Raw genomic sequence first — 18,355 nt, forward strand, 5'->3', positions numbered from 1 at the left:
GCCCTATCATGTCCCAGTTTCTGGTGGGGCATCGCCTTTCTGAAATATATACTTAAAAGTGAATGTTATAACCACTGGAATGACTAAAATGGAAAAGATGGAAAATGAGAAAAATTGATCGAGACGTTATGCATCCAGAACTCTCTTATGGTGCTGGTAGGAGAATAAATTGATTCAAACATTTTTGAAAACTGGCAGTAAAGCTGAACACATTACCCATCCTTTATTTAATTCAGGGATTCCACTCCTAGGTCTTTCTCAACCTAGGAGATGTGTAAGTATGTAAACTAAAAATCATGTAGAAGAAATTTCATAATAGCACAATATTAGTTATCCCTTGCTGAATAACAAATTATTCCAAAACTTAGCAACTTATAACAACAAACATTTATTATCTCAGTTTCTGTGGGTCAGGAATTTTCGGCTTAGCTGGATGAAGGGCCAATTCACCCATTAGGCACAGTTCGTGCAGTGCCTGTAGCTCACAGTGCTTGTCAGTACAAATTCCTTCTTGCAATAAATGAAAATCATCTTTTTTTTTTTTTTTTTCTTAGTGGAGGAAAGGGCCCATGAGACACGAGTGCCAAGATACCGCTAAAGTCATATAATCACGTAATGCAGCCCTGGTTGAGGGTCTCTCATGAGGTTTTGGTCAAGCTGTCTTCTGGGGACACAGATCCACCTTCAAGTTCATTCAGGTAGTTGCTGGCAGGTCTCAGCTCTTCTCTAGCCGTTAGCTGGAGGTCTCTGTGCCTCCCCACATGGGCCGCTCCATGGTGGCCTGAGTGTCCCCACAACATGGCAGACGGCTTCCCCCAAAGAAAGGAGGGAGAGAGAGGCACCGAGGTGAAAGTCTCAGTGTCTTTATAGCCCAGTCTTAGAAGTGACATACCAGGGCTTCCCTGGTGGTGCAGTGGTTGAGAGTCCGCCTGCCGATGCAGGGGACACGGGTTCGTGCCCCGGTCCGCAAAAATCCCACATGCCACGGAGCGGCTGGGCCCGTGAGCCATGGCCGCTGAGCCTGCGCATCCGGAGCCTGTGCTCCGCAATGGGAGGGGCCACAACAGTGAGAGGCCTGCGTACCGCAAAAAAAGTGACATATCATCACTTCTGCCATCGGCCACACAAAGCAACCTGAGACAATGTAGGAGGTATGTGAATATCAGGAGGCAGTTATTTTGGGGGGCCTCTGGGAGCCTGGCTACCACAAGTACTATTTTTAATAGTTAGAAACTATCCAAATGCCTATCAAAAGCAGAAAGGATAAATAAATGATGGTGTATTCATACAGTGGAATTCTACACAGAGATGAGAATAAACACTTTATAATGACATGTAACAATATGGACGTACCTCATAAACATAATATTGCACAGAAGCCAGGCACAAAGAGTACACACTCCACAATTCCATTTATATAAGGTTAAAAATCAGGCAAGACTACTCATGTGTTAGAGTGAAGATATCCTCCTGGAGAAATAATGACTGGAAACGGATTCAAGGGGGGCTTTTGAGGGACCAGCAATATTTGTTTTTTTCATCTGTTTCCACAGGTTTGTGTGTATGTGTGTGTGTGTGAGAAATTCATTCAGCTATACGTTTTTCTCTATGTATATTATACTTTAAAAAGAGTTTTCTGAAAATAGGTATTAGAACACCTTTTTGGTCTCCTTTTCCTATCATTCTGGAAATGATATCTGTCACAGCTAAGCATAAACCTGCAATAAATATAATCTCTGGTCAGCAAATTGGTCTGACTCAAGGCCTCACCAGCTGTGAAACCTTGACTGGATAAACCACTTACCCTCTCGGAACTATAGTTTGCTTACCTGAGAGTAGGGTGGACATGCACTTATAACCTCAAAGTGTGGTGGAGAATATTGAGTAATATCAGATATATTTGAGCCCCATCATATACAGGGTCAAAGAGTAATGTAAAAAATCGAGTGTAAACAAATTACATTTGAAAATTACTTAGATAAGCCTTAAATCAGTAAGATGCCCTTGAGGCTCAAAAACCAGGAACAAGGAATTTACTTTTTTTGCTTCTCTTTAGATTCCTGCTCTGGTCTTCCTTTCTGTGGGGAAGACTCGGATGAGATTGGCTGGAATGGGGATGGGAGGAGGAGAGGTGTGTGTGGGGGTTTCTCACTCTCCTGATCTCCTTTTTATTAAAGACACATAATTGAATTTCTGTATTAAATATACCTTTACAATGACTCCAATGTATGTGAAAGCACCAAAAATTATAACAATATTAAGAAAATGTAAGTTAATATTCATATTTGGAACAGGTGTTTTCCCCAGATTATTTTGGTCTAGAGAGCCTTCATGGATAATGTCAAGGTTAAACAAGTGACTAATTAAAGCCATTTAACCAAAAGAGGGGGCTGCTCGATGCTTGATGGCGTGTTGGGACAATAAGTACAGAAAGAAGCTGAGGTCAACATTAGATAGAAAAATAACAATTTTGCAAGAGTGTAGTGCTTTATAGATGACACAATTTAAATCATTTCTTTAAAGCTAAGCTTATTTTAAAGGTGAGGCTTAACTTCTCAAGATCACCTGACTAGTTTAACAGGAGAGTTGGGATTCATAACCAGATCTTCCAAGTTCAAAACCATAACACGGTACAAACCAGGATCTCTGTCTCTGTCTCTGTCTGTCTGTCTGTCTAGTGGTGGTCGTGGAACAGAGAGGTAGGTCTGAGGATTTGTGATCTGGCTCTCCTGAGCTTATCTGGCCTCAGCCACCTGCGTGATTCATCTGACCTTGCCATCTTCTCTAGGCAAGGTTTCCTAGATCAACCGTGATAGTGAGGTGGGGAGAGCAGAGTTCGCTAGATGGCTGTGTTTCTCACCTGGGCAGAGACTTGCTGCCCAGGATGGGGTTAAAAGTTATTCCTGTGCATTCTAGGATGTATGAGGTTTAGGGAAAATCCTTCCAGGTGATAACTGGTTTCTGATCCTCCAGGGTAGGGCCAGGTTATCTTTTCAATACATATATGCCTGCATCATGCTTATGCATGCATTTAACACCTGCTTATCACTAGATCATCAAACCATTTGTAAAGACAAACCTTGACCATTAAAGACGTATGTTATGAGATAATTGTGATATCATGATTCAAGTTTGGGTTTATTCTCCTTGTGGGAGTTGGGAGCCACAGTACATAGGACTATCTCTGTGCCTTACAGCTCTGCAGGTGTGTATACCTTTTTAATGTGACTGGAGGCTCCCTCAGCAGGGCAAGACCTTCCTGTATTTACTAGAAAAACCCAGAATTAGCCATTGCAAAGTGGCTTAGGGAAGAGGGTAGGGGTGGCCTCAGTGGAGTATCTTCTCTAACTCCTCACATATAGGAGAGATATCTCTATTTCCGGTATGATCCTATTTCAGTCTTTACAATTTAAGTCATTCCATGGGGTTTCTTTTGGGACTCTCAGGAAGCAGCATGAGGCCCCCTGGTGGCCTGAAATAATTCACACGTTTACTTTTCAAGCAGTTGGAAGGGCAGGCGTGGCTAGAGAAATATTATACAAAGGTAGTAAATACTCACCTGGACCTGGTGCTTCCAGTAGAGGCAGGGTGGGGTAGGATGACCTATTTTGGGAGAGGTGAGAACTAAAGAACTTTGTTTTACGGGATTAAAACAAACTGTAATTCTGGATCAAACACTCAACACTTTCTGATTTTTATTCTTTCGTTCATTTAGGCAAACACTTACTGAGTACCTAATCTGTGCAGGACATTTTATTAGGGGTTTAAAATTATATGACACGTTATGCACTTCTAAGGAGTTTTGGAAGAAGATAAAACATTTATGGTACTCACGTGGTAGAAAATGAAAGTTGCCATCAGAGAGTAAATAGGTAGAGACTCTTGAAGGAGCAATTCCTTTCAGATAAATGGGAACCTCTGGGAAGAGGTTGCACTTAAGCTGGGGCTCTAATGAGAAGCAGGATCTGGATATGTCTGAGTTGGAGGGGGAAAGGATGGCATAAGGATGGAGGGAGAACAGAAGTTTGAACGTCCATGGAGGCAGGAAAATTGAAGCCTAATCCGGGAATGGGGAATCATCTGGTCTGGCTACCTCATGAGTTTTGGGGTTGGAATAAGAATGAAAGCTGGATACATTTGTTTGGAGCATACAGAGCAGGATCTTGAATACTCACTTGAGAAATTTCTTCATCAACAGTGGGGAGCTTTTGGATATCTTTGAGCAAAAAAAAAAAAAAAAAAGCATGTCAAAATACAGTATCCCTCCCACTGTCATAAACACAATGCCATACACTTGCATTTGGTCCAGAGGAGTGTTCACCTGCATGTGTTCAAGATGATTGTATTCAACAACTCCAGACTTTCACCATCTGACCTTCAAAGCCAGGAGAAACTAGGTCATCAAGGTGTCTCCCCTTGACAAAACCACCTGAGCACCAGGGAGCAGTCGGTGCCAGAGGGCTCCTGCCACATTTAATTGAAGTCCTTGATAGAATGCCTTTCATCGAAAGTGCTATGCTAGGCTTGTTTTGTTTTGCTTTGTTTTTCCAAGGTTTAGGAAAGGCTTTGTGCCTATCTTTCCTCTCTAGTTTAATATGGTTTAAACGACATGAACTGGGGATATTTCTGGCTAGAGTTATGGCGTAGAGTCCTAGCTGCTCAATATTCACAGAATTCAAGCAGTAACGTTATTTGCATTGTATTATTGCTAAGTCAGTTAAGCAGCCTGAGAATCTACACAATGCCTGGTATGTAGCTGCTGCTCAAAAATATGTTCAGCAAATATTTAACAACTGATCTGATAAATATGTAACACACATTTAACAACACATTGTAAAATTCCTGACCCAAGGCATTGATTTCCTAATTATAATGGCATATAAATCTTTTAGAATAAACATAATTCATATTACTCTTCAGAAGTCGTGAAAAAAAATGATGTGATAAAAAATAAAAATCTTTTAGTTAAGTTAGGAAGAAGCAACATGCCCATTTGAGAGAAATACAATTGAGATGTTGTTGCTGATAAGGCAAGGAAAGATGGGCAATCTGGAACTGCAGTAACAGTAACTACAATGGAAATAACCATTTAAGAAGTTTCAGCAGCAATGAGTATTTATTATTTTGAATAAAATGTACATTAAACTTTAATATAAAAATCATCAAAAGTGCTATATTGGATTATTTTAATATTAATTTATCCCCACATGTCATCGAGTAGCTACACATTTTACCTTTTTTTTTTAAACTTCTGACACAGCATTACGATCATCTAAAAACTGTCCAATGTTAAAACATAAAAAAAATATTAGTTTATTCTTCAAGAAAAGTACCACCAGTGATGAGTTACTGAAAGTGAAAAATAAAACAGATGCTAGAGAATCAACTTTTTGGAAAAAAATGATCACAGAATTTCACAGGAGTATGCAAAGTTCAAGGCAGTTTAGACTCTCAGCAGAACATTTTTATGATATAACATCTTAATAGCATGGGTTATCTCTTTTGGAGGCAGGTTGCTGGTGTGCCAGAACTCATCTTCTCTTGCCTACTTTCCAAGGTGAACCAAATTTTGTCTAATGCCGCACACCTCCCATGACCCCTAAAATGTTTAATGTAGAGGAAACACTGATTTTTCAGTCTTAGAAACAGCCCTTAGAATTAAGTTTGTCATCAAAGACACAAGTCATTGCTCACAGAGGAGAACCCCATCCATCCTCCACCCTCAGGCCACCCCCATGCCTCTGGTCTGCGGCAATGCCAAGTCCATCCTCTCCCACACCAGTCCTGGGTGCATTGGCGGATGAAGTGAGAGCAGGTCCTTCAGACCACACATCCCGTTTGGTCTCATTCAGTCCTAAGCAAACAAGCTTCTCTGATTTGCCACGAGAGTCGTCTGACTCTCCCGCCTCTTGGCTTTCTTGCTTCTCTGTCTCACCTTCCAGCACAGGGCGCTGGAGGCTAACAAAAAAAGTCCCAATGATAGAAGGACTAGACCTAAGATGGAGATGATGGAGCCATGGGAATTGAAGCTGTAAGCCACGGCAGTGACCGCTATCCCAGCGATGAGGACCACCACGGCGAAAGGGATGATGCAGCGGTAACAGGAGAGCTCAGCGCCCCCCGTGGCGGCTGTCAGCTGAATCTCATTGACCAGGGGGACCATGGTGACCATGACTTCACCATTGGAGCTCTTCTCCATTGCCACTGGCTTGGGAGACTTCGGGGTTCCCAGGATCTCCTTTATGGGCTCTTCGGTCATTTTTACAGTATGTCTCCTAGCTGAGTTCACAGACTAGACCTGGGCGGTCTCACCAGGGTGGAAGCTGTGGAGAAGACAGGAGATTCCAGTTGAATGCATCAGAGTAAGCCTCACAAGTAGGAGTAAAGAGCTGGGGGAAAGACCACTGTGTTCTTTTCTAGGAGGCATGGATGCATGTGAAAATCAACTTTAATATATTTTTTTCCTAATTGTTTGCATTCTCTTTGCATTGAGAAGAAAACAAGATAAAGCAGAGAACCATAAAGAAAGGGAAGATATAAAAAGCAGGAAGCACTTTACAGTGCTTAATACACTCTGGAGGTCTGCAAATGTTTTACAAGCTTTTCTGCTTTGTCTATTGCTTTTCTTTCCTCTAAACACACAGAGAAGCCTCAATCTTAATCCCAAAACAGCCTCATTCAAGAGGAGAACACGTTATAAACAACACTTCACACAGTCCCTTCCACACTCACAGCAACCTAGACTCTGCCGGCGTTTCCGGGCATAACATGCACTCTTTCCAAACTATTGCCCATTAGCTGTGCACCAAAGCAACGTCAAGACCAGCAATCAGCGTACAAATGATGTTCTTCTACATCAACTGACAGTTAACAAGTCTTTATTGTTGTGACTATTAAATACAGCGAAACATGCATCCTGGGTCCATGATGGGGGTGCAGTTGGGCAAAAATTCAGGGACAATAAGGCTAGGATTTGTGAGCTAAAATGCGGCAATATCCTCTGATCCATTTGAAAAGGGAAAAATAAGAAAAATAATTCAACAGCTTTTTGGACAGAATTTTGTGCTTTTTTATGTTAAAGAGATCAATTATTATGATAATTAGCTGTCAATTCACAAATTTTCCATTAAACTCAACAAGGAATTTTGATATTGTATGTACCACATGTTTTAAAAAAAAAGCATACTAGATAAGCATAAAGATTTACAAGTTCATTTTTACCCCACGCTGCTGTGTACAAAAACTTGCTGCGCTGTATCTTTCTAAATATTTTGAACCTGAACATTTCAGGGTGAAATCTGAGACTCTCGATCAAAAGCCTCTGGTTGAAACGCCATCTATGAGAAATCAGTGAACACTCTTCTCTTGCTCAGACATGGTAAGTCATTCTCCTTTACCCTCGAGAAGTGATCCAGCAGCTAAAGGGTTGAGCAGTTATAGTTACTGAAAGCATTTAAAGGAAGATACTGGAGATGATTTCAGTGAGATGAATACTTTGATCATATTAAGCACCCACTGAAAACTAATTCAACAGCAAATCAAACCTCACAGTTTCTTCCTTGCTCTGGGAGGTCAAAAATATCACTCCTTGTGCAATGAACTAAAAGTTAGAGCTGCCTATTTGCATGGGATTTTTAATCACCAAATTAATCACTGCTGTTCAATGATACCTTAAATACTGGCTAGGCCAGTAAAAGGATATTTGAGATTCTGTCTGAAAGAAAAAGAATCTTCACCCCAAAGCTGAGACTTCAGCTAACCTGAAAATGAAGCTCCATCCCCCAAAGACTTACACTGACCCGTACCTCAGAGAGAAGCAATCCATTACCAGGGAGACCACTGGACTTGGGAGGGAAGGAACAGCAGCGTCTGAGCTTCTTCTGCGACCTCTGGGAAGACAGCCTGTAACAGCACGTCTGTCAATAAAGTGACAGGACAGGGATCTCCTCTGGGGAAAAGAAAAGATACAAAATACTATATGGTAGGTTTTAGATCCTGGAGCTCTTTCTTTTACTCTACCTCTTCCTAAATGACGCTTGTCTTTCCCTCTCTCTCTTTTTATTTCCTCCCCCGCCGGATTGCCCCTCCCTACCATTTTTTTTTTCTTCGTTCTTTTCCTTGCCAGCAGATTCCGAGTTTTGGTTTCCCCCAGCTCTGCTCAGTGACATGATAAGTCAGAATCATTCTAGAGTCCCTAGAGACAGGAGGCAGCTTTTACTTTTATTTCTCTTGCAGCATTTACTGAGCGCACTGCTTTGCATTACTCATTTTTTCCCCAGCCAACCTCCAGATCTTCCTCCCGCCCAGCAGGCATTTTCACAAGAAAATCCCAGAGTCAGCGTTGCAGACCCAGCTGAGGGGACAGAGCCGAAGGGATAGACACTTTTAGGGCGGGAGGAACAGCTGTGAAGTCATCGAGCAGCTGAATCCAGCCTCTAAGCCAGCAAAAATCTATGTTCCCAGGTTTCCCGAATATTCTTTCTTCATATATGTGTGCTGTTCATCTGAAGCTTAACCCCCCCCCCTTATTTGATATTAATTCATTTAGGAACAAGGGTGGGACATACAAATGTTTGTGACTAAGGGGGGAAAACAGTCATTTTGATTTAAACATGATTACTACTTGTGCTAGGAAGTGAGTAACTTCGGCAATGCTGAAATCATCATTACCATCACTGTCATTATAGAGCACCTGCAAGGTGCATGCATTAACATGACTTCTCACTAGTTTACAAATGAGCTTATAGATAGTTTATAAATGAGGCTCAGAGAGGTTAAGTAATCTGACAAAGTTCACACAGAGAGAAACCCTTGGTTTGAACTCTAGGCTTTAAGGAGCACACAAATTACGTAAGGAGCTTGCTAAATGTAGATTGATTTAATAGGTCTGTAGCAAGCTCCTGGCTGGTATCAATCTGCAGATCCTTGACCCACTTAAAGGAGCAAGGTATTTTAAATATTCAAACATATATGGCTTGACATGTCACGCTCTCAAACAATAAATGTCTATTTCCCACCCCCTGTCTGCAAATGGACTTAGAGCTCTAGACTTTCTTGCAGATAAGTTATTTAAAATTGTAAAGCCCCAGATTGTCTTCTGGAGGGAAAAATGAGATAATACTGGATGACTATTATAAGTTCATCCCGATACTTCTGTAGCTAAAAGTTATCCGTCATCTATTTTTAATCCATACAAGTTTGAATATCTTTTTAATTGATACAACTAATACTACAAATATAAATTAAATCTTGAAAGAGATTTGTTTTCCTTCTTTCTCTCGAGTTGTTAGATTTCTCTAACTTCCGGTGGAGGGCATGGATGTTCTCAGGCATCTCGTCTCTGTTCTACGATAGCCCACTCTTTCCATCCTTGTCTAGAAATCATACCTTGGTGATTTTCTCATAAAGGGAGAGGGACCAGAATGGAAATCAGAGAAAGGGCTTCTTCATTAAAAAGAAATAAAGTTGAAAAGTTCCTGAGGCCTGGCTGAGTCGGGGGAGCCCAGCCTGCTGCGGCTGATGAGTACCTGGAGGGCCTCGGCCACGACTATCTTCAGACTTTAAAAATGTGGGATGTAAAGGGACACATTCATCCTCCAGGAGGAGTGCTGTCACTTGGTGTTTGAGAAGGGGTACTTAGAACTACGGCATTTCAGCACTTGCCAGCAATGCCCTGGGAGGACAGGGATATTGGGAGCCACGGGCCACGTAATTGGAGGTTCTTGAGAAGCTCCTTATGAGAGCAGCAGTCTTCCCACTGTGAACTGTGGCCTTCGGGGGCAATTCCTCTTTATTTTCTAGCAGGGCTGTTTTCTCCCCAACGTAATCCAATAACCCCACTGAAGCTTTGAATATCATCACCCTTTCCTGTTGACCATGTTCCCCCATTGTCAAAGTCAAAGGTACATCATTTGAACTCCTTCCAGAGAGAGGCCAGAGGCACCTTTTTTTGATGGTGACTTCTTGGCTGAACTTATACTGAGGGATAGTGAATGCATCTGTGCGCTGGGAACAGAGTTGGTCTGTCGTTATTGCTCCTAATACCCAAGCTTTCCTCAGCCTTTTCAGGCTTCAGATGTTACATTCACCCTAATTCTTCTTCAGAGTATGTACATCTGCTCAGATACACAGATGCACATCTTCAGATTGCTAGTAGACAACTTATGGTTTGTACTGATAAATACAGAGAAGTAGAAAGCTTTGGGATAAAGCAGAAATATCTAAAGAATAGATACCCAAGAACACCTGCAGTTTTAAATGATTCTTACCTCTTCAAATTAAAATTCAAAGAATTCCTAGTGATCAATGCCTGATGCCTTTGAATGATTTTTCCTCCCTCCTCTCTGCGCCTGTAAGATATTAAACATTCCTGAGAGTGCCTTAAGAGACACCTGCCCGCAAATGCAAAATCTCATTCACAAAGCAACCAGCCTTCTTTCTGCAAGACTTCTTTCAGAAGGGAGAGGAAATCTTTCTGGTTCTTTTTAAACAGAAGGCTCCAGGAGATTCCTTTAAGCTTGGAGAACTTTTCAGAAAGCTTCTAATTCATGAATTAAATCTACATCCTCCTACCCCACCCCACCCCTCCAAAGACATTCCACGTTTCTTTCCCAGTTTCAAAAATCAAGGCAAAGATCCTTACCTTTCCCAGCCAGAATTGGACTGACACAGCTGCCAGCTCCCGGCCAGGCCAACAGCTAGCCAGAGACGGTGATGCAAATCACTACGCTAGGGACTGTAAACAAAGTACTCACCAAGGCTTAAACACAATTAAGGGATCAGAGAAAAATTGATGAGAGGAAATTCCTTAAGTGCTGTTGTATTTTCTTCCATATTTCCCTCTATGAAAATGGAATCCATGTATTTTTTTTTAAAGGGACCCAAATTTGGAAAGAGTGTCTTCCTTTGTTTTTCTTTCTTTGTATCCTCATTCGGGCTTCCATTTTCAAGGTTTTCCCTATCCAAACCCCCATTCTGATACTATCTCTCTGTAATACTGTGAACCTGCAGAAAAGAAGTTGCAATCCTTGTTCTATACTTCTAGGAGGGTGTGGGGTTGGGAGAGTATGTGCAGTGGGGAGTGAAAAGGCAAATTAATTTTTTCACCATAACAAGCAAGTAATAGAAGAGTAAAGGAAGAAGAGATCCATTGATGGCGAAATGGCATTTGGTTCCTTGTGTGAACCCTGTCCCTAAAGCCAGAGGAGAGGTGTTATCAGGGCTGTTCATCAGAGGGGTGCAAGGCACCATGGAAATGGTGGTACACAGGAAAATCACAGCTCTGAGCAACTGAGCTAAACTTCCACCAAAGGCATCATAAAAAGCAGAATTAGGAACACTTGCTGTTCTGGAGAAAATTCCCCCAAATTAAAAAAAAATCTCGTTTTACTTAGAAACAAGCCAGAAACAAAGTTATTTAGGGAAGGGAGATATAGAAGTGGAGGAGGACAAGGAAAATCGTGAGTACCATGACCAAGAGGAGATTTTGCCTGTGTCCCTTCAGTAGAAGCCAAAAGGATTCAGTTTCTCAATTAGAAAGGGTACTATTTTGTTTTTGCCGTGGGTCGATGCTGTTGAAGACCTGGAAATCTCTCCTTTGGGAACACACAAAGTTTTCATTTGGTGAAGAGCACCCCCATGTGCATTCAATTACTCTCCCATATTTACTTTCAGTTTGCTTTTGCTTGGTGTGGTTCATTTGGCTAATTTTCAGCAGGCCTGAAGATGCCAGTTCCTCCCAGTTCTCTGTCCAGTCGCCACATGCCTTTGATCTCCGTCATCACCCAGTCCAGTTGGATTCAGTGAGATTTGGGAAGCTGGCCAATTTTTCTTCTTTCCAATGCTTCTTTTAAGGGTGTGTCTGCATTTAAGCTCTGAAATCATGGACATTTTGGAAAGTGATCTGTGCTTGTGTTTTCATTTTGGATAACAGGTCATATTATTTCTACTCCTACCCCTGCCCCAAAGCACTTCTCTTTGAGGTCTAGGACATCAAATAGGGAGATCTGATAGTAACAAGTGGAATAATGGGTATGCCTCAGATATAAGTATATATTTTACTATTTGCTGGTCAATTTTAAGGTACCTCAAACTCATAAAATCCACACAGATATAGAAAGAAAAACACATCTTTTAGATGTACACACTGGTCACCATTCTCTTACCCATTTTGTTCTGAGTCACTATGAAAGATTGCATAAACATAAAATAACAGAATTGCTGCAATCAAATAACATGGTGGGACCTTAGGGAAGGATGAATAAACTATATTTCACTTCATCAAGAACTAATTGTCATTCTGGCCTCGGATGAGAAGAGCTGATTTCCTTGTTTCAAAATCTGAGTATATACTAAAACAGCTATGATAACATCCCCATGTGTCTGGCACAATCCTTTGTATTTGTGTACATTATATTTTTGGAGGACTAAGATGAGGAAGCTCAGAGGTAAAGAGTTATAGCAAATTGGACTGACGCTTTCCCAAGACAAGTGCACAGCACTTGGGTCAGCTTCCCCTACTGGGCTCTGGATCATGTATTCAGGGGCTTGTAAGGCCCACCATTTTTGCCTTTTCCAGAAAAGGAAAGGGAGGGACAACAGTACCCTCCCCGCTTTGCCCCTCCTCTAGATCCCTGATAATATGGGGCCCTTCTATGCCTTTTTACAGAAACAATCTCCCCCTAGCCTCTGGTGACAAATGTCACTCGTCCATAAAATGATGTGCACAAACATCGTGTGACCCCAATCCACACCAAATCAGCACAACATTTCTAGGTTTCAACATCAGTCTGGTCCTGGGGATTTGAAACCACCCTGTAACAAGTAAAATTTTCTGAAAGTTAATAATCTACAATGTTCTGTAAGGGTCAGTTAGCTTCTCTTGTTCCATATTCATAGAGCAGAACATACCTTCTGACCTGATTCACCATTTCCCATTTGTGTAGCTCTGGTCTTGAAATGACTGGCATGGGATGGGCTCACAAGTCTGGCCCTCCTCCACATAATGAAATATTCAGTTGAAACCATAGATTTTAAGCTCTGTGCTTAAGTAAGAGGAAGGTTGAGTTTATTTCCACAAGTAGATTCTGTTATCTCCATGTTTTAGAGAAAGAAATGGGGGTGTAGAGGGTGCCACTATCCCCAGGTCTAACTCCAGGTTGCTTCATTCTGAGTCGACCTACATGATACAACCAGTTTGAAGAGGAGAGAGCACAATAAGGCTTATCAATCATCTAATATGCACCACTGATATACAGCCCCTGTCTCAGGTCTTTGTATTTTTATTTTACTAGTGAGGAAACTAAAACTCAGCAGCGTTAAGTCCTTAACTTGCCTGGGGTGCACTGATACTTACTACACACCTTTTGGGTGCCAAGAACTTGTTGAATGTTCTAGTTGAGCATATAGAAACCAGTAAGTAAAGCATGATTTCTGCTCTCAGGGAGCTTACAGTCTAGGACAGGAAAGCCGCAGGTAATCTTTCTGCTAGAGGGAATACCAAACTGCTATGGGAGACCCCTGGAAGATGAAACCAGTCTGATCCAGGTGGGAGGGAAAGCTTCATGGTAGATTGGTACTTGACAGTGTAGGTAGGGAAGGAGAGAAGGTGATTCTAGTTGGAAGGAAGAGCCTATATATAAATGTAGCTCAGAAAAGTGCAAATCTGCAGAGAGCTTTGAGTAGCCTGTGTGGCTGAATTTCAGAGAGCATGGGGCAGACAGGGAGCAGTCCAAATAAGACTGGAAATGGTTGCTGGTGAGATCATTGCCTCAGGGTTGAGTTTGGACTTTATTTTGAGAGCAGTGTGGGTTTTGAATAGGATGGCATGGTCGGCTCTGTGCTTTGTCAGTAGTAGCCTGGAATTAAAGTGTTGGGATGCACAGGGCCGGGGGTGGGGGGCTGGGGGTGGGGAGTCAAAATGGAGAAGCCAGAAAGTGTGCAAATTAGAGAACCTTTGTGACTGTCCACATGAGAGTGCTGGGGGCCTGATAATGGAAAATGCATACAGGTGGGGAGTCACTACAATGGGTAGAATTGATAAAAGTTGGCAATGGATTTCACAGGGTAAAATTACCAAGGGAGAGGGGTTTGTAAGGTTTTTAAGCCTAAGTAATTAATAACTTGGTGATACTGTCAGAAGAAATAGAGGGCAGGGTGCGGAGGGTATACACTTAGTTTGGTTAGCATAGCTATCCATTTCTCCAACAGAGAGGCAAATGCTAGAGAAAGTGGCATTACTGCCTGACTACTAATTTGTGAAGCATTGTCTTAGTTGCCAAATAATGCTGTCATAGTCTCACAGATGAATTTTCCACTAAAATTATGATTGAATTTATAATTCACTTCATTTCATGCAAACACACAAAATTGCAGATACATATGCAATATACATACATGATTTGAGATTGCTAACTTTCTGCCTGGAACAAGAAATAAATATTTTAAGAATTCAGATTTGAGACTTCAAATGTACTGACTATATGCAAATAATATATTGATTCAATTTTAAAGTTTAACTTTAAACTCCTCAAAAACAAGAACATAAGTATGCAGTTCTTTTTGTACAGTGTCTAGCATGAAAAAAGCACCTCAAAGATGTTTTCTGGGAATGAAAATGTTTTATTCTCCCATTGATCACTACTCCAAGGGTTCATATAGAGAGTTCCAATCACTTCACATTTGGAGAAACAGCCTTTGTCTGTTATTAGAATTAAGAGCTAATTTTATGTTGCCCCGTGAGTTAAAGCTTTAAAAAAAAATGGCAGTCCCAGTCCACTATGGATTTCTTTAGAAATGTCCTGTTTTGGGCCTCATGCATTGTAAGCAAGCCTTCACATTAGGGTTTACCAAGATCATGTTGACTGGAAAATCTCCCATAAGTTCCTGAAGGATAGTATTAGTAATTATATACATAAGGAAAGTTTTTGCCAAATAAATGAACAAGTAAAAAGATGACTCTACATTGAAGTCAGATGTAAACTTGAAAGCTCAGATCATTTTTCAAATGGATTATTTCAAAGTGTCCAGCTATTTAGTGCTAATTACATTAGTTATTCAGTTATAATTGAATTACTCAATTATTATTTGCATTTTCCAGTATTCTTTGGATGGTGGGTACCCTGTAGACCCAACAAGAGGCTGTACCTAATAATAAACAAATATTTATTGAACATTTAGTTTGTGTTATATACTTTTTATAGATTTATTATTTCATTTAATACTCACAAATAATCCAAGAGGTAGCTGCCAGACAGTCCCATTATATAAATGAAGAGATTAGGGACTTGTTTGGGGAAGTCACCATTTAGAAGATGGTGAAGCCCACAACTAGAACCAAAGCCTGTTTGACTCCAAATTTTATCCCTATGCATTATTGTTTCTGTGTTCAGATGATATGCATGTTTTCTGTTGCTCATAGGAGTTTACACTCACCCCAGAATAAACTTGGGTTTAGAAAAAGTTATTTTGCCAGAAAAAACACGCAATCACCTTCCCACAGGACGCCTGTAGTGACCCATTGATGAGAACAGGATCAGCTCAAGAAACTGTTTGTAAATATTTTTATCCACTTAAAAAGTCTTTGGTGCTCACAACGTGGGTGGGTAGTGGGAAAGGGAACCATTTGCCCAGCTGAACTGAGGTCAAACTAGAACAATTTATCTTATGAACTTATCTTATGGAACAATGCAGAACAGATCCCTTGCTTTCTTTCTTTAGATAAAAATTTTAAAGTCTTGCTTCACAAAGGAGATGGTACCTTGCTGTCTCCTTGTTTACTTAAATAAACTATACAGGAAATGGGCATTATTGTCTTTGTAAAAGCACTTGTAAAACTTGATAAAACTAATGATCCCAAGACAGTGCATGGCCACAGAATGAGAACACGATGTTTCTTCCATCGTGCACACAGAGGGCATCAAGTCCACTTTGAACTCCAACTGGCCACTGAGCCTGGTCAGTAAATCTGCCATCGATATCTTTGGATGACTTCCAATTTGAGGGGCTCGATGGTCTCAGTGGAACCTCTCTCCCCTGACTATTTCTATTTATCTTCTAAGTTAAACTTAGTTTGGAAAGGCTTCTTTACAGCTCTGATATGACTTGTTCTTTCTTTCTAGGGTTACAGGGTAAGGTTTTGGCTCACTTTCACAACAAAATTAACATTTCTGACTCTATACTCTTGTTGTGCAATGAAAACAGCCATAAATTGAAAGTGAGGAAACTTGGGTTTGAATCATTTTTTTCCCTTTTTGTTGACCTTAGGCAAGACACCCAACCTCTCAGGGTCCCATTTGTCAGATCTCAGGGTCCCCTCTGAGGGGGGACTATTCTTTCCTTTTATTCTATTTAAAAAATCCTATTTGGGGTCCTATAATTTCCCATGTCATTATTAGAGAACGTAGATGAGACAACTTGGGAAAATAGCTAACACAACTACCCTAGCTACCAGGAAATCTCTTTAAAAAAATATTCCCTGGTGCAGCATCTGTCAGCAAAGCCATTGACCTCTTACTGTGGATATTCATCTATTTCCCTGAGAGGAGAGTTGCAGACATCTGGCTCAGAGACAGACTGCAGTGCAAAGGTTTCCTCCAGTTCAAATCAGAAATTCTAGGATTGCAGTGTTTACACGCTAATTTCCACTCTTGCTGATCCAAAGCCAATGTCATAAGAAGTGTGAGGTGTCCAAGGAAATCAGTTAAGCCACAGATGGCAAGTTGAATTCGGAAGGCAAGCATCAGGGGCAGAATTCCCACTGGTGGAGCCTTACTCTGCTGTGACTGACATGATGAGATATAAGTCTGAGATCTCAGCTCACATCTTAACGTGACAGGACACAGGAGCAGCCAGGTTTAGGGAAGACTGGTGGGAAAGCCCAAGGGTGGGTCTCTCTGGGAACAGGAAGCACGTATTGCTGTACCAAGAAGGCTCTGGGACACAGAATTTTTCAAGTTGGAGAAGCAATTGAGCTTCCCAGGGGCTGCCAAGAGTGTGTCACAAGGAGCGTGCACTTCCTTAGTGCTTCTTCTGTCTCAGGTCACAGAATCCAGAAGGGAGCAGCTGTGCTGCTTTATGACTTGCATTAACACAGATTCCTATATAAGCACCCAGTTCAGACCCTCACATTATGGATTAGAGCAGAGACAAGGATGAATCTATATATTCCTCTCTTTCTGAAATTCCTTTTTGTTTTCTTTGTGGTAGGAGTATAATTTTACCACCATCAAATATATTCTGTATACCAGTGAGGAGTTGGACTACCTGCATGAGAATTGCACAGAGTACTTACAAAAAAAAAATATATGTGTTTCAGGGTTCTACCTAGACCTACTGTATTATTGCACCAGGATGTTTGGTGTGTGTGTGTGTTGGTAGGTCAGGAACCTGCATTTTTTATTCATATCCCAAATGAAGTTTGAGATCCTCTGCTTGACACTAATCTAGCAAACTACTGAGTATGTACACTTAACCACATGGTTCTCTGGTTAAAACCATCAATGGTCCCTTTTCATTGAAGGGTCAGCTTCAGCTTAGATCAAATTGCAAATACAACACACTATTTCATGTTCCTCTTGCCTGTTGGTTCTTACCTATACTCAGGATGATGTCTACTCATTTTTCCTGATACCTCAAGCAACACCTACTTCCCTGATAAGTCCTCCTCTGTCATTGGACCAGGCAGACCTGACTTCACTTCCACTGTGTCCCTATATTGCTCTATGCTAGGGTATCTCGACCTAGGCACTTTTGACATTTGGGGCTGGATAACTCTTTGTTGTGGGTGGCTGTCCTCTTCATTGATGGATGTTAACATCATTCTTGGCTCTACCCACTAGATGCCAGTAACAACTCCCGAGCTGTGAGAACCAAAAATGTCTTCACACACTGCCAAATGTCTCTTGGGGGGCAAAATTGTACCTGGTTGTGGACACTGCTCTACACTTACAAATATTGTAGCCCTAGCCAAATAATGTGGAAACTTTCTGCTTGCTAGTTTATCTCCTCTGAGATTCTGAGAGTTCAAGAGTAGGGGGTTTGCAAAATGTATCCTTGTGTCCCCTGCACCAAGGCATAGAACCTGATGCACAGTAGGCATGTAATACACATTTCCTTAGCAAAACTTTATTGAGGTACTAGATGTCAGAAGACCTGGATTTTAGCTTATCTTGGTTGGCTCTACGGTTTAAAATGTGGTGACTCTGGACACATCAATTAGCATCTCTGTGCCTCAGTTTCCCTCATTGGAAACATCAGCATTATGCCTTTGGGTTGTATGTGGATGGAATGTGAGTGGGTCTAAGAAAGTGTAAAGTGCAGAAAGAAGCCTAGTCAAGGCAATGTGTTCTGAGGAAGA

General features: G+C 41.3%; 1 protein-coding gene across 5 annotated transcripts; it reads right to left on the bottom strand.

Moving 5' to 3' along the window:
* Positions 1–372: 372 nt before the first annotated feature.
* TMEM100 (transmembrane protein 100) lies at positions 373–10,673 on the bottom strand. 5 transcript variants are annotated; one of them, XM_004331332.4, is made up of 4 exons: positions 10,643–10,673; positions 10,269–10,349; positions 7,806–7,948; positions 373–6,323 (listed from the first exon to the last, which is right to left on the bottom strand). In XM_004331332.4, exon 4 carries the CDS (start codon positions 6,257–6,259, stop codon positions 5,855–5,857), a length of 405 nt encoding a protein of 134 aa, XP_004331380.1. In that variant the 5' UTR covers positions 6,260–6,323; positions 7,806–7,948; positions 10,269–10,349; positions 10,643–10,673; the 3' UTR covers positions 373–5,854. The 5 variants fall into 5 exon arrangements, 4 of the variants coding, with proteins under 4 accessions (XP_004331380.1, XP_033702917.1, XP_073654570.1 ...); XM_033847026.2 differs by lacking the exon at positions 10,643–10,673 and adding an exon at positions 8,093–8,194 and having other exon boundaries at positions 10,269–10,329; XR_012328844.1 differs by lacking the exons at positions 10,269–10,349; positions 10,643–10,673 and having other exon boundaries at positions 373–1,075; positions 3,560–6,323; positions 7,806–8,045.
* Positions 10,674–18,355: the final 7,682 nt, after the last annotated feature.

The sequence above is a fragment of the Tursiops truncatus genome, chromosome 20 (assembly GCF_011762595.2).
Source record: "Tursiops truncatus isolate mTurTru1 chromosome 20, mTurTru1.mat.Y, whole genome shotgun sequence".
NCBI lineage: Eukaryota > Metazoa > Chordata > Mammalia > Artiodactyla > Delphinidae > Tursiops > Tursiops truncatus.